The sequence below is a fragment of the Delphinapterus leucas genome, chromosome 1 (genome assembly GCF_059928025.1).
Source record: "Delphinapterus leucas isolate spDelLeu-1000000601 "Yukka" chromosome 1, BTC_Dleu_Yukka2, whole genome shotgun sequence".
In the NCBI taxonomy this organism is placed as follows: domain Eukaryota; kingdom Metazoa; phylum Chordata; class Mammalia; order Artiodactyla; family Monodontidae; genus Delphinapterus; species Delphinapterus leucas.
In genome coordinates, this window is record NC_143129.1 from 94997843 (window position 1) to 95019280 (window position 21438).

The 21438-nt window shown below is 37.5% G+C and overlaps 1 protein-coding gene across 1 annotated transcript in view; it reads right to left on the bottom strand.

Moving 5' to 3' along the window:
* Positions 1-19343, bottom strand: part of GPSM2 (G protein signaling modulator 2) — a 62587-nt gene extending 43244 nt beyond the window's left edge. Inside the window, exons 1-2 of the mRNA XM_022584172.3 lie at positions 19126-19343; positions 5288-5590 (exon numbers count right to left, since the gene is read on the bottom strand). Of these exons, the coding sequence (XP_022439880.1) occupies positions 5288-5343 (56 nt within the window). The 5' untranslated portion in view covers positions 5344-5590; positions 19126-19343. The remainder of the gene's footprint in view (positions 1-5287; positions 5591-19125) is intronic.
* Between the last annotated feature and the right edge of the window lie 2095 nt (positions 19344-21438).

A 21438-nucleotide genomic window follows, 5' to 3' on the forward strand; every position in this document is an offset into this window, starting at 1 on the left:
GGTTATAATCCTCAGTCAGGTTGGCGCAAATAAAATTTTCCCTTTCTTTCTAAGATTAACTATTGATTAATTTTTTGTCAGCACTATTCACATGTAAAAACTGGAAGTTAATAACAGTATATCCATATAAAACACAGAAGCATCTTCTTCAAATAAATATATTCACCACAAATATTTGACCTTCTGGACTTAAACTTATACAACATTACAATGGAACCATCAATCCAAATGCTGTTGCCTCTAACAAAAGTTAGCTATAAGGCTGCATGGTATCATAAGAGCTACAAATTTTTAAAAAGGTACTTTACATAATTCTCACTGGAAACAGTGATAGCCACCTGGAACCCTGCTGGCTACACAGCTGTCCTTAAAGTGCATGAGGTGAGACTGCCCTACAGGAGAACCTACCTTAGAAAAGTCATTTCAGTAACGAATGCCCAAAATAAAGCCCAAAACTCTCTAGCTTATTAGAGTTTATTTTGACTATATTATGGCTCTGGTATATTTTATTGGAAAGTAAGTCAATATTCTGGCAAAATCTCCAACACCTCAAATATACCTAATTGCAAAACAGCCAACGCAGGTTGGTTTATAAATTTTTTAAAAGATCATTAAATAGTAACAGAGAAAGTAATTTCATATCCTGTCTCTATGAGAGAATAGAATTACTGCATTTGTTTATCAGTTGGGTTGAAAACAAAGAACGTACCCAGAGTAGAAGACAAACCAGGAAAATAGCTCTCCATTAAAATACATCCCACATACAAAGTTTCTTTTATTCTTCCTAATGGCCTATTTAATTATATAATCAAAAAAGTACATTTCTAATAACTATAAAGACAATATTACTATCCTTGACTGAAATGTTTTCATTTTTGTTAACAGACTGAACATTATAGCTTTAATTCCTCATCTTCTGCACAAACACATCATTTCAATTTATTTTAATTTTTATATTTTATTATTTTTTACTTTTCTTCTACAACTCGATTTTTTTTTACCTCCTTATTTTTGGTTTCTTGTGTTTATAGTATATCAATAAAAGCAAAAGAGGATTAAAATCTTGACGCTACAACATTTTAAAAAATTTAATAACCGGTTTTGTCCAAATCTGACTCTCCCTTCTAAGGGCTTACATACTAATTAAGAATAAATGATGGGATTCAGGACTTAAGATCAAAGCAAGAGTGCCCTGCACCTTCTCCATTGTGCTGTCTTCTGTGGCAGTCCACTCTCTCATTACAGCCCTTAGCTCCACCTTCTATGTGTTCTACTTGGGCGTGGATCTTTTCCATTACCAGTCCTAGCCCCCATAAACAATTTTCATCCATCCAATTTACCACATATATCTAATTATTCCAGTTTAGTTTATAAAAGGGAAAGTGCAAAACCATCTTGATTTAAATTTAAATTTTGATTGGTAACTTAGTTTTAAAGTGATTCTAACTATATATTATATCAAATTTAATTCTCAAAATGATGCTCTGAGATGGGTATTATTACAGAAGTGGAAACTGATGCTCAGTGACCTGCTTAAGATCATACAATGACAAATCTGAGAAGTGAAATCCTGTCTTTGTCTCCAAATCCAGTGTTCTTTCCACCACTCCACATGACCTCAAACTATTCTTCAGAAAGAATATTATTAATAACTATATTTATCTATCAAAATTAAAGAATTCAACACCAAAACTGTATTCCTTTACATCTTATGTGCAATAATCTAATTTTTACATTAAAGTACTGAAATGTTTGTTATTCACAGTAACAAGTACGAACAAGGACATTTCTCAAAGAAATATAAAACTAGAGGAACTAGTATGATGAACCTGATACATCCTTCTACATCAACAATTACCAATATATGATACATTATCAATATATATTTCATCTTTACTTCCACCCTCACTCTACAACTTCAGATTCTTTTGAAGTATATTCCAGAATGCATATAATTTCATTAGTAAATATTTTAGTATGTAACTCTAAAAGATAAGGAGCCATTTTCAAAAATTATAATCAGGACTTCCATGGTGGCGCAGTGGTTAGGAATCTGCTTGCCAATGCAGGGGACATGGGTTCGATCTCTGGTCTGGGAAGATCCCACATGCCACAGAAAAACTAAGCCCGTGTGCCACAACTACTGAGCCTGTGCTCTAGAGCCCGCGAGCCACAACTACTGAGCCCGTGTGCCACAACTACTGAAGCCCGTGCATCTAGAGCCTGTACTCTGCAACAAGAAGCCACTGCATTGAGAAGCCCGTGCACCGCAACGAAGAGTAGCCCCCGCTCACCGCAACTACAGAAAGCCTGCGTGCAGCAAGGAAGGCCCAACGTAGCCAAAAAATAAATAATAAATAAATTTTAAAAAATATATAATCACAGTACTATTATCATTCCTAAAAAAATTAACGATAGTTATTTAAAATCAATTGCACACTTAAAAGTTTAGAAACAAATCCCATTTTACTATCAGTTTCCATTTCTCTCTGCCTCCACAAATAAGTTGTAAACTATTTCATAAAGCATTCTGATATCTCTCAGGAGGTTTCTTAGTGTCTGAAGAATTATTCCACTTCAAAATTACAAACTTATTGTGCCACAGAAGCTCCTCCAGAGATAGATGAGGACCTCCTCAATGAAAGAACCAGATGGATAAAACTTTACATGCTAAGTGTTTTCCACAGTAAAAAAAATAACCTATATTGGGCCATAACTCTTAACACAAGGGATACAAACTATTACCTGCAGTTATACAATAATCCAGTCAGTGTATAGAATGCTGATCTTACAGCACTGATGAAATCAGAGATTTGTTTGGTATAGTCTTACTACAAGCAGTTGAGTCTTAAATTTCTTTTGGTGAAGTCCTATATCAATGTATAACCATGTTTGACCTATGCTATATCATGAAAAAAGGATGAATCTAAGACCTTCTTATAGGCAGAGGTACAATCTGCTCCTGCTTACCTATTATTGTTACAATATTAAGAAGTAAACCACTCTTAAAAACGTTTAGCAAGACAGATAAAGATAAACATCTTACCAGGTTCATCTGATGGTTATGTCCAGTGAAGTTCAATGGACAATTCCATCAAATGTGGACTACAAGCCAGACCACAGGCTAGGCATCATGGCTGCCCTAAGGGAGCTAAATGGTCAAAGAAGGGGTGGCGGGGACTTCCCTGGTGGTCCAGTGATTAAAACTCTGCACTTCCACTGCAGGGGGCGCGGGTTCTATCCATGGTCAGGGGAACTGAGATTTCACATGGTGCATGGTGCAGCCAAAAAATAAAAATTAAAAAAAAGAAAAGAAAAGAAGGGAGTGGCAGGGAGGAGGAGACAAACATATAAACAGATACACTGAATTTTAATACAGTTGGTGCTAAGAAAGAGATATGCACACGATATGTGAGGGCATATAGCCAAACTATGGAGTTTAGAAATGGTTTCTAAGAGGAGAATATTTCTGAACTGAATCTTAGATATTGAGTAGAATTAGCTAAACCAAGAAAGTGGGAAGGGCATTCAAGTCATAGGGTGTAGCATGAGCAAAGGCACTGAGTCATGCACAGGGAACCAGAGCTCAAAGTGCAAGGTGAGGACTGGAAGGAAGTAAGGATGAAGGAATAGGTAGAGGCCAGGCAATGGAAGCTCCTGTGTACTATATTAAGTGTGGCTCTGCCCTACAGGTGACTAGGAGCCACCAAAGGGATTAAAGCACAGGTTGCATGGTTAACTCTGTGTTTATAGACAGAGCCCTCTAGAGGCAAATTTAAAAGACAGATTCCAAGAGGAGAGAATGGAGAAGGCAGGGAGTCTGGAGGGAAGACGATTTAGTTCACTGCTACACTGAACTGTAGCAGTGGTGGGGAGGATCCAGATGGATGGATAAATCTGAGCAACATTTAGGAGGTAAAACTGGCAAGACTTCACAGTGGATACAGAGGTTCCTGGAACTATGCCCCACAGGGTAGAGCGAGAGCATTTCTATTAAAAGCTGATTTTAATTATGGTGAATGTCTTCCATTTTCTTTTATTTGAAAATTTTAAATTTTTAATAGAAATACTTTCAGCTTACCTATATAAACTTCCTTGGCACCATGCCCTAACATGGACCATCTGCCCCAAAGCAAAGGACAGTAAATCTCCTCACTATTTCCTATGCATGTGTTAAAACATCCAAAATTTGGTATCAAACATCTTCACTCATTAGGGATTTGAATACTATTCAAAGCCATAAGTTCTGATGTTTTTAAATATTATTCAATATTTAACTTATAATAGTTTTGATAAGGAATCTATTAATATCTAATCACCTTACTAATAACTGTCTTCCATTCTAATATTTGTTTGTCTTTATTTTAGTTTAGTACAATGACCAGAACTTCCAAAATAAATGTTAAATAATGATGATGCAGATATTCTTGCTTTCTTCCTAAATGTATCAGAAATGTCATTAATATTTTACCACTAAATTTTTTTTTTCTGGCCGCATTGGGTCTTCGTTGTTGCTCACGGGCTTTCTCTAGCTGCAGCAAGCAGGGGCTACTCTTCGTTGCAGTGCACGGGCTTCTCACTGCAATGGCTTCTCTTGTTGTGGAGCATGGGCTCTAGGCGTGCAGGCTTCAGTGGTTGTGGCACACAGGCTCAGTAGTTGTGGCGCACAGGCTCAGTAGTTGTGGCGCACGGGCTTAGCTGCTCCACGGCATGTGGGATCTTCCCAGACCAGGGCTTGAATCCATGTCCCCTGCATTGGCAGGTGGATTCTTAACACTGCGCCACCAGGGAAGCCCCCAGTTTTACCACTAAATATTAAACTATTAGTTTATCATGTTTAGAAAGTACCCACCCATCCCAACATTAATACCCATTTTTTAAAAGCTCATTTATAAAAGATCACTAAAAATTTTAACAGAAAAATTAGGTCATTCAGCCAACCACAGTACAAAATCCATCCTCTGCCCTCAGAGATACAGAAATATATTTCATTTTTATATTTGCATTATATAAAGAGTAACAAAGTTTAAAGTAACTATTCATAAACTCTTCCACAGAACATTAATAAACAAACTATAGTAAATAATTGGTCTCTACTACCATTTTCCTATAGAAAGGATATAAAAAGTTACAACAACCACAACAAAAAGAAAACACTGCTTAAAGGAGATTCTAACTATGGCTAGTATATTTTTAGTACTTTCAAATTTAAATTTGAAATGATCAGAGTTAAATACACGTTTAAATAAGTATTAAAAATTACCCGCTAAGAAAGCAGTAGTCTTACCTGTAACGAACATGAAAAGAATGGTCTTCCCTCATGCTTATCAGATTTTCCTCCATCGAGTCATATTATAAGCTGGGTATAATAAGAAATTATTTTATCTTGTGCCAGTCCAGTTCTACAATGTAGAGTTGTTGCAGAACATTGTCCGGTTAGTATATTAATGAGTTGATGTTAATACATCCTAAGCTCCTGCTTCTTCTTTATTAATAATGAAAGGAGGTCAATGTCAGACAGCTTAAAGGTTCAAAATGTGTCCCAAATCCTTGCGTCTCTGGCCCTTTCAGCAGCACTTCAGCAACATTTCTGCAAAAGGAATACAAGATGTTTTGGTTGAAGTCCTATTTTCAAAGAATAACCTAAAGTACTTCCAAGCTGTATATAATCACACAGGTAACTTTGCAGACTGTTGTCATGTCAATTACGGGAGAAAAACAGCAGAGGGCTTAATTGTCAGAGGGCTTCTAAATAAGGATGTGAGTATATGATATTTATTTGAGACCTGTACTTTAATTTTTTAAATTGGTTTGAAATAAATAATTTTATGTAATATTTTCTATTACAAACATAGAATATGTATGACATTAGTATCTTAAAATTATGATACTTGAAGGTTTTAAAAACTGCTATTAACAAGTAAAATGAAATTTCAATGATTCACTTGAACAAGTCAATCCTAAACTCTGCAAACATACTGCTTCAAAGAAGATGTTTGTGCTGATAATAATATTACACTGATATTCATTTGTTCTCAATGCACATCCTATTTAAAATCTTTGAGGATTTTTAAATGTTTTCACTGAGTAAGTACAAAAGAAATTTAGGAAATATGTATATGGTAGAATGACACAATAGCACCCACTTTAAGATAAAGAACATTAGCACTGCCTTTGAAGTCTCCCGGGTGCCGCAACCTAACCCGTCTAAGGTGATCTCTAAACTGAATTGTGTTCATTATTTCTTTGCTTCTCTACTTTGCCACAACTGTCTGTATAGGTTTAAATTATATATTGTTTAGTTTTGTATGGTTTTGTTCAACATTATGTTTCTGAGATTCACCTTGCTTGTTGTTGTACATAGCTACAATCTGCATGTTTTATTGCTGTATCACATTCCATTGTATACCAAATGTATTTTTCATTCTGCTTTTGATGGGATTTGGCTTGTAGTTTTTCAGATTTTGTTTTGCTACTATTAAAAGTTTTGCTATGAACATTGAAACTAGTAACTCAAATTACTGGTTAAACAGGACAGCAGATAAACTAAAGAGATGTACTAGAAGAATACCTGCAGAGTTTACCCAGACATACATAAATAGATAGAGATGAAAAATACTAAAAATACTAAAGAGCAGTTCAGAGAAAAGGAAGACAAAAATGAAAGGCTCTAACAGAGGTCTAACTAGAGTACCAAAAAGAAAAATAGAAAAAGGAGCAAAGGCAAAATCTTCAGTGATAAACACTGAGAGTTTTTCAGAATCAAAGACAGACATTAATTAGCAGATTGAAGAAGCACACTAACACTAAGTCCTAAGCAGGACAAATAAAAATGAATCAATATCCAGATATACCACAGAGAAACAACAGACCATCATATATAAACTATAACCTCTAAAGAAGTGGTTGTGGGACCCCCCTGCTGCCCTCCCGGACCCCAGGAGTGGTCACAGGTCCCCACGACTGCCTGCCCGAACTCCAAGAGTGGTTGCAAGCGGCCTCTGCTGCCATCGCGTGCTCCAGGGGCGTGCCTGAGCCGCCACCGCCACCACCAAGGACCCCAGGACAGGGCATCTGCCACTGCATGGGCACACCCTCTATCAACGGGATGACAACCAGCACATGCTGAGGAAAGAGGCGACAGACATCCATACTAAAACAGCCCGCGCACCAAATATATTAAACCCACACAAGCAACACAGAGACACCCCCACATATAAACAGCCCTCCGAGACCGCAGTAGGTACCTCTTTCTCCTAAACTCACAGAGTAAGAGAAATATAAGCAAAATGAAGAAGCAGAGGAACCACTCCCAGTTAAAAGACCAAGAGCATTCCCCTGAAAGAAAATGAAGCCGACCTCTTCAGTCTAATAGACACCAATTTCAAAATGGAGCTAATGAAAATACTGAAGGAATTAAGAAAGGCTATCAACAGAAATGCAGAGTATTGTAAAACGGAACTAGAAACTATAAAGAAGAACCAAGAAGAATTAGAAAACTCATTTGCAGAGATGAAAACTAAGCTAAAAGCAATGAAGAGCAGATTGAATAATGCAGAAGAATGAATAAGTGACCTGGAAGATAAAATAATGGAAATCACCCAATCAGGACAGCAGACAGAAAGTCAAATGAAGAAAAAAAAAAAAGAAAGCAATATGAGAGACCTATGGGATAATATAAAGCATGCCAACCTACACATTAATAGGGATGCCAGAAGAGGAAGAAAGAGAAAAGAAGATTGAAAATGTATTTGAAGCAACTACGGTTGAAAACTTTCCAAACCTAGGGCTTCCCTGGTGGCGCAGTGGTTGACAGTCTGCCTGCTAATGCAGGGGACACGGGTTCGAGCCCTGGTCTGGGAGAATCCCACAGGCTGCGGGGCAACTGGGCCCGTGAGCCACAACTACTGAGCCTGCGCGTCTGGAGCCTGTGCTCCGCAACAAGAGAGGCCGCAATAGTGAGAGGCCCGCGCACCGCAATGAAGAGTGGCCCCCACTTGCCACAACTAGGGAAAGCCCTCGCACAGAAACGAAGACCCAACACAGCAAAAATAAATAAATAAATTACTAAAACTCCTACCCCCAACATTTAAAAAAAAAAAAACTTTCCAAACCTAAAGAAGGAAACAGATATCCAGTTACAGGGAACACAGAGGGTCCCAAGCAAGATAAACCCAAACAGACCTACACCAAGCCATATTATAATAAAAATTGCAAAAGTTAAGAATAAAGAGAGGATTCTAAAGGCAGCAGAGATAAACAAACAGTTAATTACAAAGGAACCCCCATAAGGCTATCAGCTAATTTCTCCACAGAAGCGCTGCAGGCCAGAAGGGAGTGGCAAGATATATTTAAAGTCCTAAAAGGGAAAAATCTGCAACCTAGGATACTCTACCCAGCAAGATTATCATTTAGAATAGAAGGAGAGATAAAGAACTTCTCAGACAAGCAAAAATAAAAGAATAAAGCAATACTAAACCTAAACTAAAGGCAATATTAAAAGGTCTTCTCTAAATAGAAAAGAAGAATCTATAGGAAAGAGAAAATCACAATTGGAAAATAAATCACTTAAATAAGCCAGTACACAGATTAAAAAAAAAAAATCAAAAAATTTTCTGTGAAAGTGATGATAAGCACAATGAGCAGCAAAAGGATGAACATGAAGATGTGAAAGAGGACATCAAAATCATAAAATGTGGGGGAGGAGAGTAAGAAAATGTAGATTTTTTTTCCCCTAGAATGTGTTTGAGCCTATATGACTACCAGTCTAAGGCAAGTAGATATAGGAAGGGGTTAACATACTTGAAAAACAGGGTAACCATAAATCAAAAACATACAACAGCTTCACAAAAACCAAAAAGAAGTGAACATAAGTATAATACAAAAGAAAATCACCAAAACACAAAAGGAAAAAGAAAAAGAAAGGGACAAAGAAGAAATATAAAATCAACAGGAAAACAAGGTTTAAAATGGCAATAAATACATATCTATCAATAATTACCTTAAATGTCAATGGACTAAATGCTCCAATCAAAAGACACAGAGTGGCAGACTGGATTAAAAAAACAAGAGTGTACAATGTGCTGCCTACAAGAGACCCACTTTAGGGCAAAGGACACTTATAGATTGAAAGTGAGGGAATGGAAAAGATATTTCATGCAAATGGAAATGACAAGAAAGTGGGGGTCACAATACTTATATCAGACAAAATAGACTTTAAAACAAAGGCCATAAAGAAAGATAAAGAAGGACTCTATATAATGATTAAAGATCAATACAAGAAGAGGATTTTACACTTGTCAACATATATGCACCTAATATAGGAGCACCCAAATACATAAAGCAAATACTAACAGACATAAAGGGAGAAATCGATAGGAATACAATAATAGTAGGAGACTTTAACACCCCACTCACATCAATAGACAGATCTTCCAGACAGAGAATCAATAAGGCAACAGAGATACTCAATGATACAACAGCACAGTTAGACTTAATTGATAATTTCAGGATATTACATCCAAAAAAACCTGAATACACATTCTTTTCAAGTGCACATGGAACATACTCTAGGAGTGACCACATAGTGGGCACAAAAAAAACCCTCAACAAATTTAAGAGTATAGAAATTATCTCAAACATCTTTTCTGACCACAATGGCATGAAATTAGAAATCAACCACAGAAAAGGAAATGAGAAAAAAAAGATTACATGGAGACTAAACACATGCTACTAAAAAACCAATGGGTCAACAATGGAATCAAAGAGGAAAGTAAACTATAATCTTTAAGGTAACAGTAAAAAGAGACAAATAAGGTAAAATTAAGATACATGTGCTTATATAAATAAATTTTATTTATTTATTTATTTATTCATTCATTCATTCATTCCTGGAATCCAGCATTATAAACAACCCCATAGGTCAGTTAGTCCAACATATTACTACAACTACAACACTCCCAGAAAGGTTACAAGGCAGCTAATCCTAATTTTGAATAGTCCTTTTAGACAGTTGTTCCACACTTTGAGCAATCTTTCCATTTCTACCCATTTCTCCCTTCTGCTGCCATCCAATAGAGCCTAATTCCTCTTCCACATCCTTTTAAGTATTTCAGCTATAACATAAATTAGACTCTAGATAATATACTCCTGCTGCTTTGTTAATTAAGTATAGTTAGAGAGAGGTTAGTATGGAACAGAGCAGGAGGAGGAAGGTGGAAAGGATTAGCCTTGGGAACACCGACAAGCTTCCTAGAGGAAATGAGGTTTTCATATTAATACCAGTTTGGCACATAAGAAATACAAAATATTATTCCTCTTATCCTCTCTCGGCCAACAAAGGAAGCAGTGTCTTAAGAAAAGATGAAAAGGTAGGTAGCAGTTATTAATCCAACAAATCTTCTCTTTTCCTTTTGTTCAGAATTCCACTGTACCTTTTTACCTTAATAAAAAACATTAAGGGAATTAGTGTAGATATTCATAGCAATAGCTCCAAAGTGCATCTAAATTACACAACAGCTACACTGTCAATTAAACTGTCTTCCACTACCACTTTGAGGTTTAGGTTGTTATTTATACTACGGGGCAGAAGGTGAGGTATTAGAATTAACTTAACTTAGAATTAAGTTAAATTATAATTTAATTGAAATATTTTTCCAGCCATGAGATCATAATGAAATCCCCAAATTCACCAATCATTAAAAAAATGTTAACTTCATACTTATTAAAATGTAAGCATTTAATTAACAAGTGTACATAAATGGAGCTGCAAAATACCTTACTTAAGACTGCATACAGAACCACTAAAAAAATTTTTTAAATAAGCAAGAAAACAGAGAATACAATTCACCATTTTACCAAAGACAATTTATAATATGGCTTTACTATCTTCAAAGGAAGAGTATCACCCCCCTGCAAAAGTCACTCTTAAATTTCAATCTCCATAACAATTAGGTAGCATTTCTTTTTTTTTTTTAATAAATGTATTTATTTTTCACTGTGCTGGGTCTTCGTCACTGGGTCTTCGTTGCTGCGTGCAGGCTTTCTCTAGGTGCAGAGAGTGGGGACTACTCTTCGTTGTGGTGGGCGGGCTTCTCATTTCAGGGACTTCTCTTGCTGCAGAGCACAGGATCTAGGCACGTGGGCTTCAGTAGTTGTGGCACTCGGGCTCAGTAGTTGTGGCTCACGGGCTCTAGAGCACAGGCTCAGTAGCTGTGGCACACGGGCTTAGTTGCTCCGCCCATGTGGGATCTTCCCGGACCAGGGACAGAACCTGTGTCCCCTGCATTGGCAGGTGGATTCTTAACCACCGTGTCACCAGGGAAGTCCCTAAGTAGCATTTCTTACCTTACAATTACTCACTGAACAAACAAGCAATTCTTTTTTTTTTTTTTTAACTTTAATTTTATTTTTGGCTGTGTTGGGTCTTCGTTGCTGCGCATAGGCTTTTCTCTAGTTGTGGCAAGCGGGGACTACTATACATTGTGGTGCATGGGCTTCTCACTGTGGTGGCTTCTCTTGTTGCAGAGCACGGGCTCTAGGCATGCAGGCTTCAGTAGTTGCAGCATGTGGGCTCAGCAGTTATGGCTTGCGGGCTCTAGAGGGCAGACTCAGTGGTGCATGGGCTTAGTTGCTCTGTGGCATGTGGGATCTTCCCGGACCAGGAATCGAACCTGTGTCCCCTGCATTGGCAGGTGGATTCTTAACCACTGTGCCACCAGGGAAGTCCCAAACAAGCAATTCTTGATTCAATGATTCATGTTGCAAAAACTCTCTAACTAACTTACTAACATGTTAATTAATGCTCCACATGGAGTTAACAAACCCACTTCATATTTAACATGTAGTTTACATATTACTAGATAACACTAATAAAATTTACAACAAATATTAAATTATTTTTAATATTTAAAAATAATTAACATAATAAAATTTAATGACAGGACCAGGAAATGGAATGGAAATTATAGGTTTGAAAGAATATTAAGAAGCTATCAAGTTTAACTTCCAACCTCCATTAAGACTTACAACTAATAATTTGCAAGAAACACATATGCCCTTAATAGCATCTCCCAGGTTTTAACAAACAATGCTCCAAAAACCTCACTGCTAACAAAATTGTTAGCTCACAGCATCTTTTGGTCTGACCATAGATAAAGAGAAAGCAATAATTATTTTCCATATCCCAGAAACTGACAGAAGCATACAGAAAGATCAACTAGTAGAGAACTCTGATCACCTCATGTCTAATTACCTGATTAGGAGGTCAAAACAGGCAGACTCCCATTACACACCTAGGTGGACTTCTAGATACTGTCCAAGGTATGCAATCAGAGGAAACAATAAATCCCAGCCCTGCTTTACTCGATTAGCAGTAAAGTATCTTCAAACTAGGTGACTGTGAAAAATAAGGGATAGACAGTTACAATTACAGTTGACCCTTGAATGGGTTTGAACTCCAAAAGTCCACTTAAATGGGGAATTTTTTCAATAGATACTACAGTACTACACAATCCACATGGTTGAAACTGCAGGTGTGGAACCACGGATATGGGGGGCCAACTGTAAAATTATTCGTGGATTTCCCACTGCCCAGGGGGTCAGCGCCCCTAACCTCCACATTGTTCAAGAGTCAGCTGTATATCTTTTGTCCTTCTTTCAATTAATCTAAACTATCTACTCCTGACTGCAACTTAAATGCCAAAAACTTTTGGTCTGATTCTTTCATTTAAGTGTCTCTATAAAGTGGTACACCCATCAGATAATAAATATCTTACTTTTCTTGCCTCCAGGATTGATAATCTAAATTCTTTAAACTCCTCTTATCCTAATAATTCCCTCTAAGGTACAATACTCAAATTCTCCAAATCCCTTCAGCTGTAATGTTTCAAATCAGATACAGGAGCTCTTTATAAATTGGAACTGGGATAAATACTGAGGAAGAATGAAGAACACATTTAAAATAAAGTTCTTTCACATTAGAATTCAGGGTAAAGGTTAGAGTAACAAATACACATCATAGTACTAATGGGGGTAGCAAAGTGGGAGGCCAAAACATCCACTTATAAAATAAACTCAGGTAACTACCCTAGGTAATCTGGTTATTTTCTGTCAAATTATGTATCAGTAAGCAGACACTAATTTATTTGTAGATGGTCTAAATATGGCTTGTCACCTAATCTAAACATGTATTTCTAATTACATTTTATCTGGAACCTACAGCGCAAACAAGGTGGCAGGTATAAGGAACAATACATGTAAAATCAGGAGTAGGAAGGTAAAAGCAGGAAGTTTACATAGAAGAATATGAAGAGTGTAAGAAAAAGCAAAGGGTGTAGTAAGGAAAGTCCAACATAGAGTTCAGAGCTTGATTTTAGTGTAGCAGGTGTTGAGGAGCCAATCAAAGGCAAGAAAACTTATTTTGACATTAGAATATACGACTGATGTGGGAAATTAGTGCCTAAAGCAAGGGAAGTTAGGATCAAGAATGACTGGGTACTTAAGTAATCTAGCTAAGAGTACCTACAGAAAAATGAAAACAATGCCCACTGGCTAGGTGAGAGGCAAAGGTCAAGCAGTGACAGAGAGCTTACAAGACTTCCAATTCTGAGGACAGGTTGAACAGTAGCAATAGGCACAGTAACTGACAAATTGGACTGCAAGAGTGATACTTCGAGAGGGAAAAAAAAATGGACTCTTTGTATCAAACTTGTACTTGGTAAAGTGCTAGGTTCACAAATAATAGCTAAAAGAAACAAAAAGATAACTTGAGAAAATTTGATATCAGATAAAATTTGATAAATGGGGAAGGATGGGGGGGAAGTAGAATGAGTGACTAATATTTCTTAATTTTTCACATCTTTAAAACTAAAAAATTTTAAAGTACCCATGAGATTCAAATGTTAAAAACTGTGATGAGTCAGTGGCAAAATTAAGGAGAAATTGCAATGGGAGAAAGAAAAATAAAGCAATGCATAAAAGGTCTGATTCTTTACTCAACATACTAAATCTCTAAACCAATAATATAATCAAACTGTCACATAATACTGTGAACTCAAGATTATAGGCATGTGTGTATCTATCTATATCTATCTATAGTGTTGGACATAGTTTTAGTGTTAACTGATAATTGTATACATCAAATGTAAATTACTTTACACAATCTGAAATTAATAAAATAAACAATCATGGTACATAGTAAAGCAGATGATTCTATTCTCTAATCATTCTGGAGAAATGAGAATTTGCCACAGAGTATGCTATAAAAACTGTATCAGTAAAGTTTTCCTTTAGCAAATATATAACCCTAAAGTATGTGCTCCAATTAAGGTTACATCTCAATTTATTGCTAACCTTTAAGTCTGCAACAATAAATATAAGTCTGTAAGATGTTAGGCCAAGTTAGGTTAAAAAACAAGTGTAACAGTGTAACTGTTAAATAAATACATATTTCCTTATAAAAACTTTCTAATAAACTGTGACTACTGATCAGCTAAATAAATAGAATAAATTCAATGAATAGATTAGAATAATGGTTCTAGATTCCAAGTAAATCTATATCTTAAAGGCACAGCACCAGTCAGAAGGGTTCCCATGTATATTTGAAATTAATCCTCATGGGTCATTCGGAAAAACAGCAAATACATGCAAAGTAAAAGCACTATTGATTTTAAACTCTCATATTTATTCTTGGCAGATGAGAAAACAAGAAATTCAGGTCTAGAGCTGTGGACATTAAAAAGGTAAAACAATGAATGCAACTATTTCAAAGTTGTATAATCCAAAAATAATTTTAGTAATATAAAATAAGAATTCCTTTTCATTTTTTCCAAGGTTTACACCTAAAAGCTCACCATTCTAAACAACTATATATAAACTTCCTTTTTTGGTGAAGAACATTTATATTTTTATCCATCACATAAAGCTAAAAGGACTTCAAAGAATACGTTCTCTGGATAACAAAAACACTAATAAACACCGTATATGAAATTTCAAATTAGATAAATACTAAAACAAAATGTAACCTAGAAGAAAGGGATTTGAATATTTCAAGCCTTCATCTTAGCATTGTTGTTTAACGGTTAGAAAGGACCAAGTGTATGAGTCTACTTATGAGATAGGCTGAAAGTTTGTAGTTCAACAGTATTTTCCAACCATCTCTACACGAAGCACTACAAATATAATCATTACTGCACAGGCAGCCTCTTAGTGTCTTAAGGTTTGGCAGTCCGTGATAAATCAGAAAGAAGTTGAATACTGAATATTTTCCTGGGGAAGGGTATGATAAACTAGAAAGGGGATCTATTTTTAGATTAACATGGAGCCAAGCTGAATTATGCCAGTGACTACGCTAATCATTAAAACTGCTGTTCTGAAATTACAGTCCTTAGTGATTACAATAATTTAATGGAGGATGAAACAGTTACTTAAAAATTTCAAGAACAAAAGGAAGATTCTTTTATGCAACAGCTCTAATCTTGGTTACCTTTTTTCCCTGCAAAGCAGTTAATGAATCAAAAACCCTATTTCAACAAAATTACTTATTTATATTTAAGAATATAAGTATGTCCAACTAAAAGAGAAGAGTCTTATATATGTTCATTAGAATAAAATTAGTATTTTTCTCCCTATTACTTGGTTTTATTTTTCCTCAAACTGAAGCCCAGAGTCTACAAATAATGTTAATTTTCCCTCCTATAAAACAATTTAAAATATATTGTACTTTTAATCCATTAGTAAAATTAATAACCTTTTGGAAGAGTTTCAACTAGACACATAAATGATTTTTAGTTCATTACTGTAAACACATAAAATTGGACACAGAGCAGTATTTTAATATCAAGGTTATAGAAGACACAATGATAATTTTTTAAAAATTCAATCAACCCCAATTATATTTTCAGTACATTCCAAATGACTACTCAGGCTATAAGGCCAGGTGATCACAAGGAAATGCAATCCAAAAACACTGATGATTCACACTAAGCCCAATTTCTTAAAAAAAAAGACAAAAACCAAACCTAAATATATATATTAATCTTTGCCCTTTCCGAACTGTAATCTTTTGTTAATAAATAAACAAATTATCGGACAAACATGATGCAATTAATAGGAGCTCAAAGAAGTAAATGCAAAATAAACATTATCTTATGAGGACATTACTATGTCAGAAAAAAAAAAAGAGAAATACTTATTAGTAAACAATGGGGAGAACACTACTTTGAGCAAAACTCATCACCAAGTCACCAGAAAATATGACCAAAAGCCCTTTATTACACCAATGATGGTCAGCCATCAGCTTAAATCAATTAATATATGTATGAAGAACGAAACAGTGAAGGAGAAAAGAAGTGGTCCCTTTTCCTGAGCATTGTTCTTGAGTTAGTAAATGACAATAAATCAGTTCTCTTAACAGAAGAACTATGAAATGGCAAAATTGGTTTCAAACACATTTTTAAGGAGAAATAAATCCCAGATGCAAAATGATTATAAATGCCTAAAAAGAATCCTTAGAGAGTTTGAATTCAGAATTCTTCATAGGAAAATATAACTGTTTCCTCCTTCTGAAAGTTATCACAATTAAGTGTAAAAATGTTTCTGTTCAATTCTGTGACATTATGAGATGATATGGGAAGAATAATTCTAAGCAAAAAGACTAGGGAAAGCTTTTTGGGAGCAAGGAAATCGGCATTGCACCTTGAAGGATGGGTAAACCTTATTAGGCAAATCCAGAAAAGGTGTTCCAGTCATGGGGCATGCTCAAGCAAAAGTAAGGAGGTGGGATCGCAGATAAAGTGTGCCAGGATGAGCACACTGGGTGAGCAGTAGTAAAAGAGAAGTCTAAGAAGGTACTAAATTGTGAGGGACACTGAATATGTACGTGGCTGAAGGAGTATTTGTCCTTGTATTTATATGATGAGAAACCTTGTAATTTTTTCAACAAAGGAATAGCAAAGCTGGATCTGTGTTAGGAAGATAAACTGGCAGCAACAGACAGAGGACAGAAGGAAGTTACTGCAAAAACTCCAGAAACTATTATTGAAAAGGAAGCTTTCTCTCCGCTATCTCACAACACCAAGCAAATTGCTTTGCACATAATTGATGTCCAACAAATTTTTTTGATTTCTTGCCTGGGAAGAAGAACTATGGAAGCAGCAAAGAATCCTATGGTAGTGAGAAAACCAGACTTTAATACATTTCTGCTCCAAAGTAAAGAGTATATTCGTAGTCACGTAAATAACTCAGGAAAGTCTTACTCTTATATTTTTACTGTTTTTATAAAGACGATTAAAAGGACACTGAAAATGTTATGTGACTTATAAAGCATTGAAAGGAAAATAGCTGTCCTAAAAGGGCTGAAATATTTCTGCACAGTTCACAGCAAAACAGAGCACATACAGGCATCTTAAAAGTAGGATTATGTCTCTACAAATGGAATCCAGAGACCTGGAGGAGATTTAAACAAACACAGAAGCAATACAGCATGTGCTTTGGGACCAGGCCATGGTTTGAATCTCAGCACGGTGACTTATTAGTTATACGATCTCGAGCTAGTTAAACTCTCAGTGTTGGTTTGGCGTAATGATACTTATCCAACATGTGTCATGATGATTAGAGATATGATTTATAAAAAGCACCTCAGTGCCTGGCTCTGGTACTTAAAAGTACTCAATAGAGTAGTAATACTGATAATTGCCATTGTTATTATAAAAAATAACGTCTATTAGAATAGATTTAGAACACTAGTCTAAATCTATGTCAGGTTTTCAATTTTAAAATTCCAGAGAAGTAATTACAGAGTTTTTATCTTTTAGGTAAATCTTAGAAACATTTTATGCTTAAGAGCAATGCCATTTAAAAAACTACTATAACCTATCTTTGTTTTAATTAGCCTAGTACCAAGTCTGAGATTTATATTAAAATATAATATTTGTAACACTGCATGTCTGATTTAATAACAGAAGGAAATACAACTAAACAGCTTATCTAGCCAAAGAGGATTTGGAGGGAATGCCTCTAAAACAATAACACACAACTTTTTACTCTGTATCTGCTCCACTCCTCATATTATAAATAATGGCCTGAGAAAGAGCTTGCCAGAGGGAATCCTTGGTAGGGTGTAAAGAAGAGTAGGTATGAGACTGTTCCTCCTCTCGAGTCCCCACCTACACACACTCACACACACACAGGTCAACCAACAGCGATCTGCCCCTTTTTAATGCTGCTTACTGACTTCTAAACCATCAACCAAAGCTGCTTCTTGAATAATGACAAGCCAAGCAAAAGTGGTATTTATCAGAGGTGATCACACTGGTGATTATCAAGCCAGAAATCTTCCGTGCACCCTTCTAAAGTGGCAGCTTGAAAATTCAGCTTCCCACACACGCCACCAGCGACTCCAATACAAGCCGACTGAAAGGAAAGCCAAGAATCTACTTCGTTCAACTCCACGGGAGGGTTAAATTATGCATTAAGGCAAATAGAATTTCCATCCTTACTCGTTTTCTTTAAGAGTTCAAATGATACCTGGTAAAATGAGCTAACTGGTTACCATCAATACAAGGAAATTATAGGTTTTCCACTTTTTAGTATTCGCAGATATTCTATAGATTTTCAGGAAAGCGCTTTCTTGACATTCTCTGCTTACTAAAACTTTTTGCAGCAACTATCAATTTCTACGGTAAGTCGACAGGTTGGTTTCCCCAAAGTCAATGTGGTAAACGCAGGTGTCTGAAAAAGCCTGCCCGCTTTAGACAACAAACTCACGACTACAAGTGAACGCGACCCGCCTCGGATTTAATTCCACAGGGTTTCGGGTTTTTAATGTTTGTCACACTCCGAATACGTAAGAAGTCGTTGTATCCTACTGTACTTTTTATTTTTTAAAAAACTAGGGAATGAAGCTCTTAGAATGTACTCTTCTTTTTAAATCTCCAACCTGAAAGCACCCGACTGCTCGACCTGGAGCGGGCTGCTGCTCACCCCGAGCTTCAGGTTTCTCGAGACCGCCCCCGCGACCACCCCGGCCCCCTCCCGCCCCGAACAAAGGAGCACGCCCCACACACACACGCCCCCTCCCTGTCACCTCCCTCCGCGGGGCGCCCACAAACTCCCCTCCGAACTCACCTCGCGGGGGCCGGCGAGTCTGGGGAGCGCGGCGCACGAGGCGAAGATGCAGCAGGGGCCACCCGGGCTACTGGCGGGTGGCCGCGGCCCTTCCCCCGGCGGGTCCCCAAGCAGAGGCACCGCGGGAAGCCGGCGCGCAACACCCCTCCCCCGCCCCCACAGGTGACGTGGGTCAGAACTCCGGGATCTCCTCGCCTCCTGGCCAGTCGGCCGCCACACTGTGGTCCCGCAGTACCGCCCGCCCACCCGCTGCCGCGCCCCTCCTCTGCGCCTGCGCCCCACAGCTCCAGGCGCTCCCATTCAAACCGACAACGCCCCGCGTCTTTCGGACACGCCAATGGCCAGCGCGGGAGGCGAGGCGGGGCGGGGCCATCGGCGCTCTGCCTCCGCCGTCTGGGGTGGGCTGGGGACTGCGTGTCGGCCTCTGGGGAGCCTTGGGGTTCTTAGTCCCTCCGCTGCCCCGGCGTCTGTCCTCAACCACCAAGTTGAAGTTGCTTTCCTGCCCTCCTGTTTCTTCTTCAGACGCTGAAGGGTGGGCGATAAATATCGTCCAGAAAGCGTCTTTCAGACGGGGTCTGGCGCAGAGCATTTTAAAAGATGGGAAGCCCAAGCAAGTGCCGCCTGTCCTGAAGGCTTGGTTCCGGCCCGGAGAATGAGTCCCCCAGCGGCATTTGTGGGATGTTTAAGAAAAAGAGGGCTCTATGAAAGGAACAGAGGGACCCGTGTGAAAGTCTGAACAAGGCAGCCTCAGTTCTTGAGGCTGTGTCACAATTCGGCGTTCCCAAATGTTAAAAAAGCAAACTTGTGTTGACTGCAGAATCGCTGGTTCCCGGGAAAGTTGGGTGGCAGTTTTGCTCAGTTTCAAGCAACTGCATTCCAAAGACACTAGGAAAGCTAAGTTTTATTTCCATTCCCTTCCTCTTCACGTCAGGTTAACTGAAAAATAGGTCTGTTTGTGCTTTACAAAAATACTAAGACTATAATCTCTCTCGGCTAACTAATCTGATGAATTTAATAGGATTATTTCTCAAATAGATATTTCTCCACTGAAATGAAATTTAAGGGTTTTTACAGCCTTAAGGCTGTGTTAAGAAAACTCCATTTTCAGTATCTCTTACTGAGAACGTGTTAATGGCAAAGGGGTTAAAATAACAGCTTTGGCATCAAACTAGACCCAGATTTGAGTTCCATCTCTGCCACTTACTGGTTGATTGACCGTGAACGAGTTATCCTTATCTTCTTTAGCCTCAGTTTCCTCAACTGTAAAGCACAGATAGTAAATCCTCTTTTAATAAAGGTGGTTGTGATGCTTAAGTGAGGTAAGTTTTGTTAAGTGCTTAACATCGTTCCTGACTGCTCAATAAATGGTACCTGTTATCATTATTATCAACAACTACCCTTAATATTAGGTGCTTAGAAGCAACAACTGAATTAGCTGGCTGTACTATTTCAGAGATAGGTATTATAATCTCTTCTTACTCATAAATTCTTTTTGGGGTGTTGATATGAAAGCCACAAAGGAAGTACAATATGTCAAATTCATCATGTCGGAAATGAATCATTATTTCCCCCTTGCAAATCTTCTCTTACACATATGACTTTCTATCATATTAGTTATCTCCATATTACTCAAGTTGAATTATCTTTTAAATTATCTTTTAAAAGGTATAAATCAGATGTCCTACTCCTACTTGAAAACCTTTAGTGACTTCTCATTTGATTTAAAATAAAATCTAAATTCCCTGCCATGACCCGCAAAACCCTAAACCATCTTTCCCTGCCCACCTCTCCACTCTCCTGCATTTCTCCCTCCTGCTAGCTCACTTCTCTCCAAGGGCACAGGACATTCCTCAGACACTAGAATAGACTAAGCTTCAGGGTTCTCTCAGGGCCTTCTCCCTGGCAGTTCCCTCTGCGAGTTTTTTACCCCAGCCTCTTTAAATGCCTGGCTTCTTTTCAGTCCTCAGCTTTCAGCTTATTCATCAGAGTATTCAGCAAGTATTTATTCTGTTTTTGCTATGTGTCAGGAACTGTTCTAGGTGCCCGAATGTAGTAGCAAGCAAGAAAGAACACAGCCCTGCCCTCCTGGAATTCAATTAAAATAAATAACAAGAAAGATATCAGGCTGTGATAGGGACCATGCAGAGAATTCAAAGTAGGGGGATGTGAGAGTGACTGAAGGACTGCTTTACATTGATGGTCAAGGTAAGAGAGGCCACTCTGAGAGGACAGTATTCAAACTGAAATTTTAATTATCAGAAGGAGCCAACTTTCCAGCAAAGCTCAGGGAAGAGCACATTAGGCAAAGGGAAC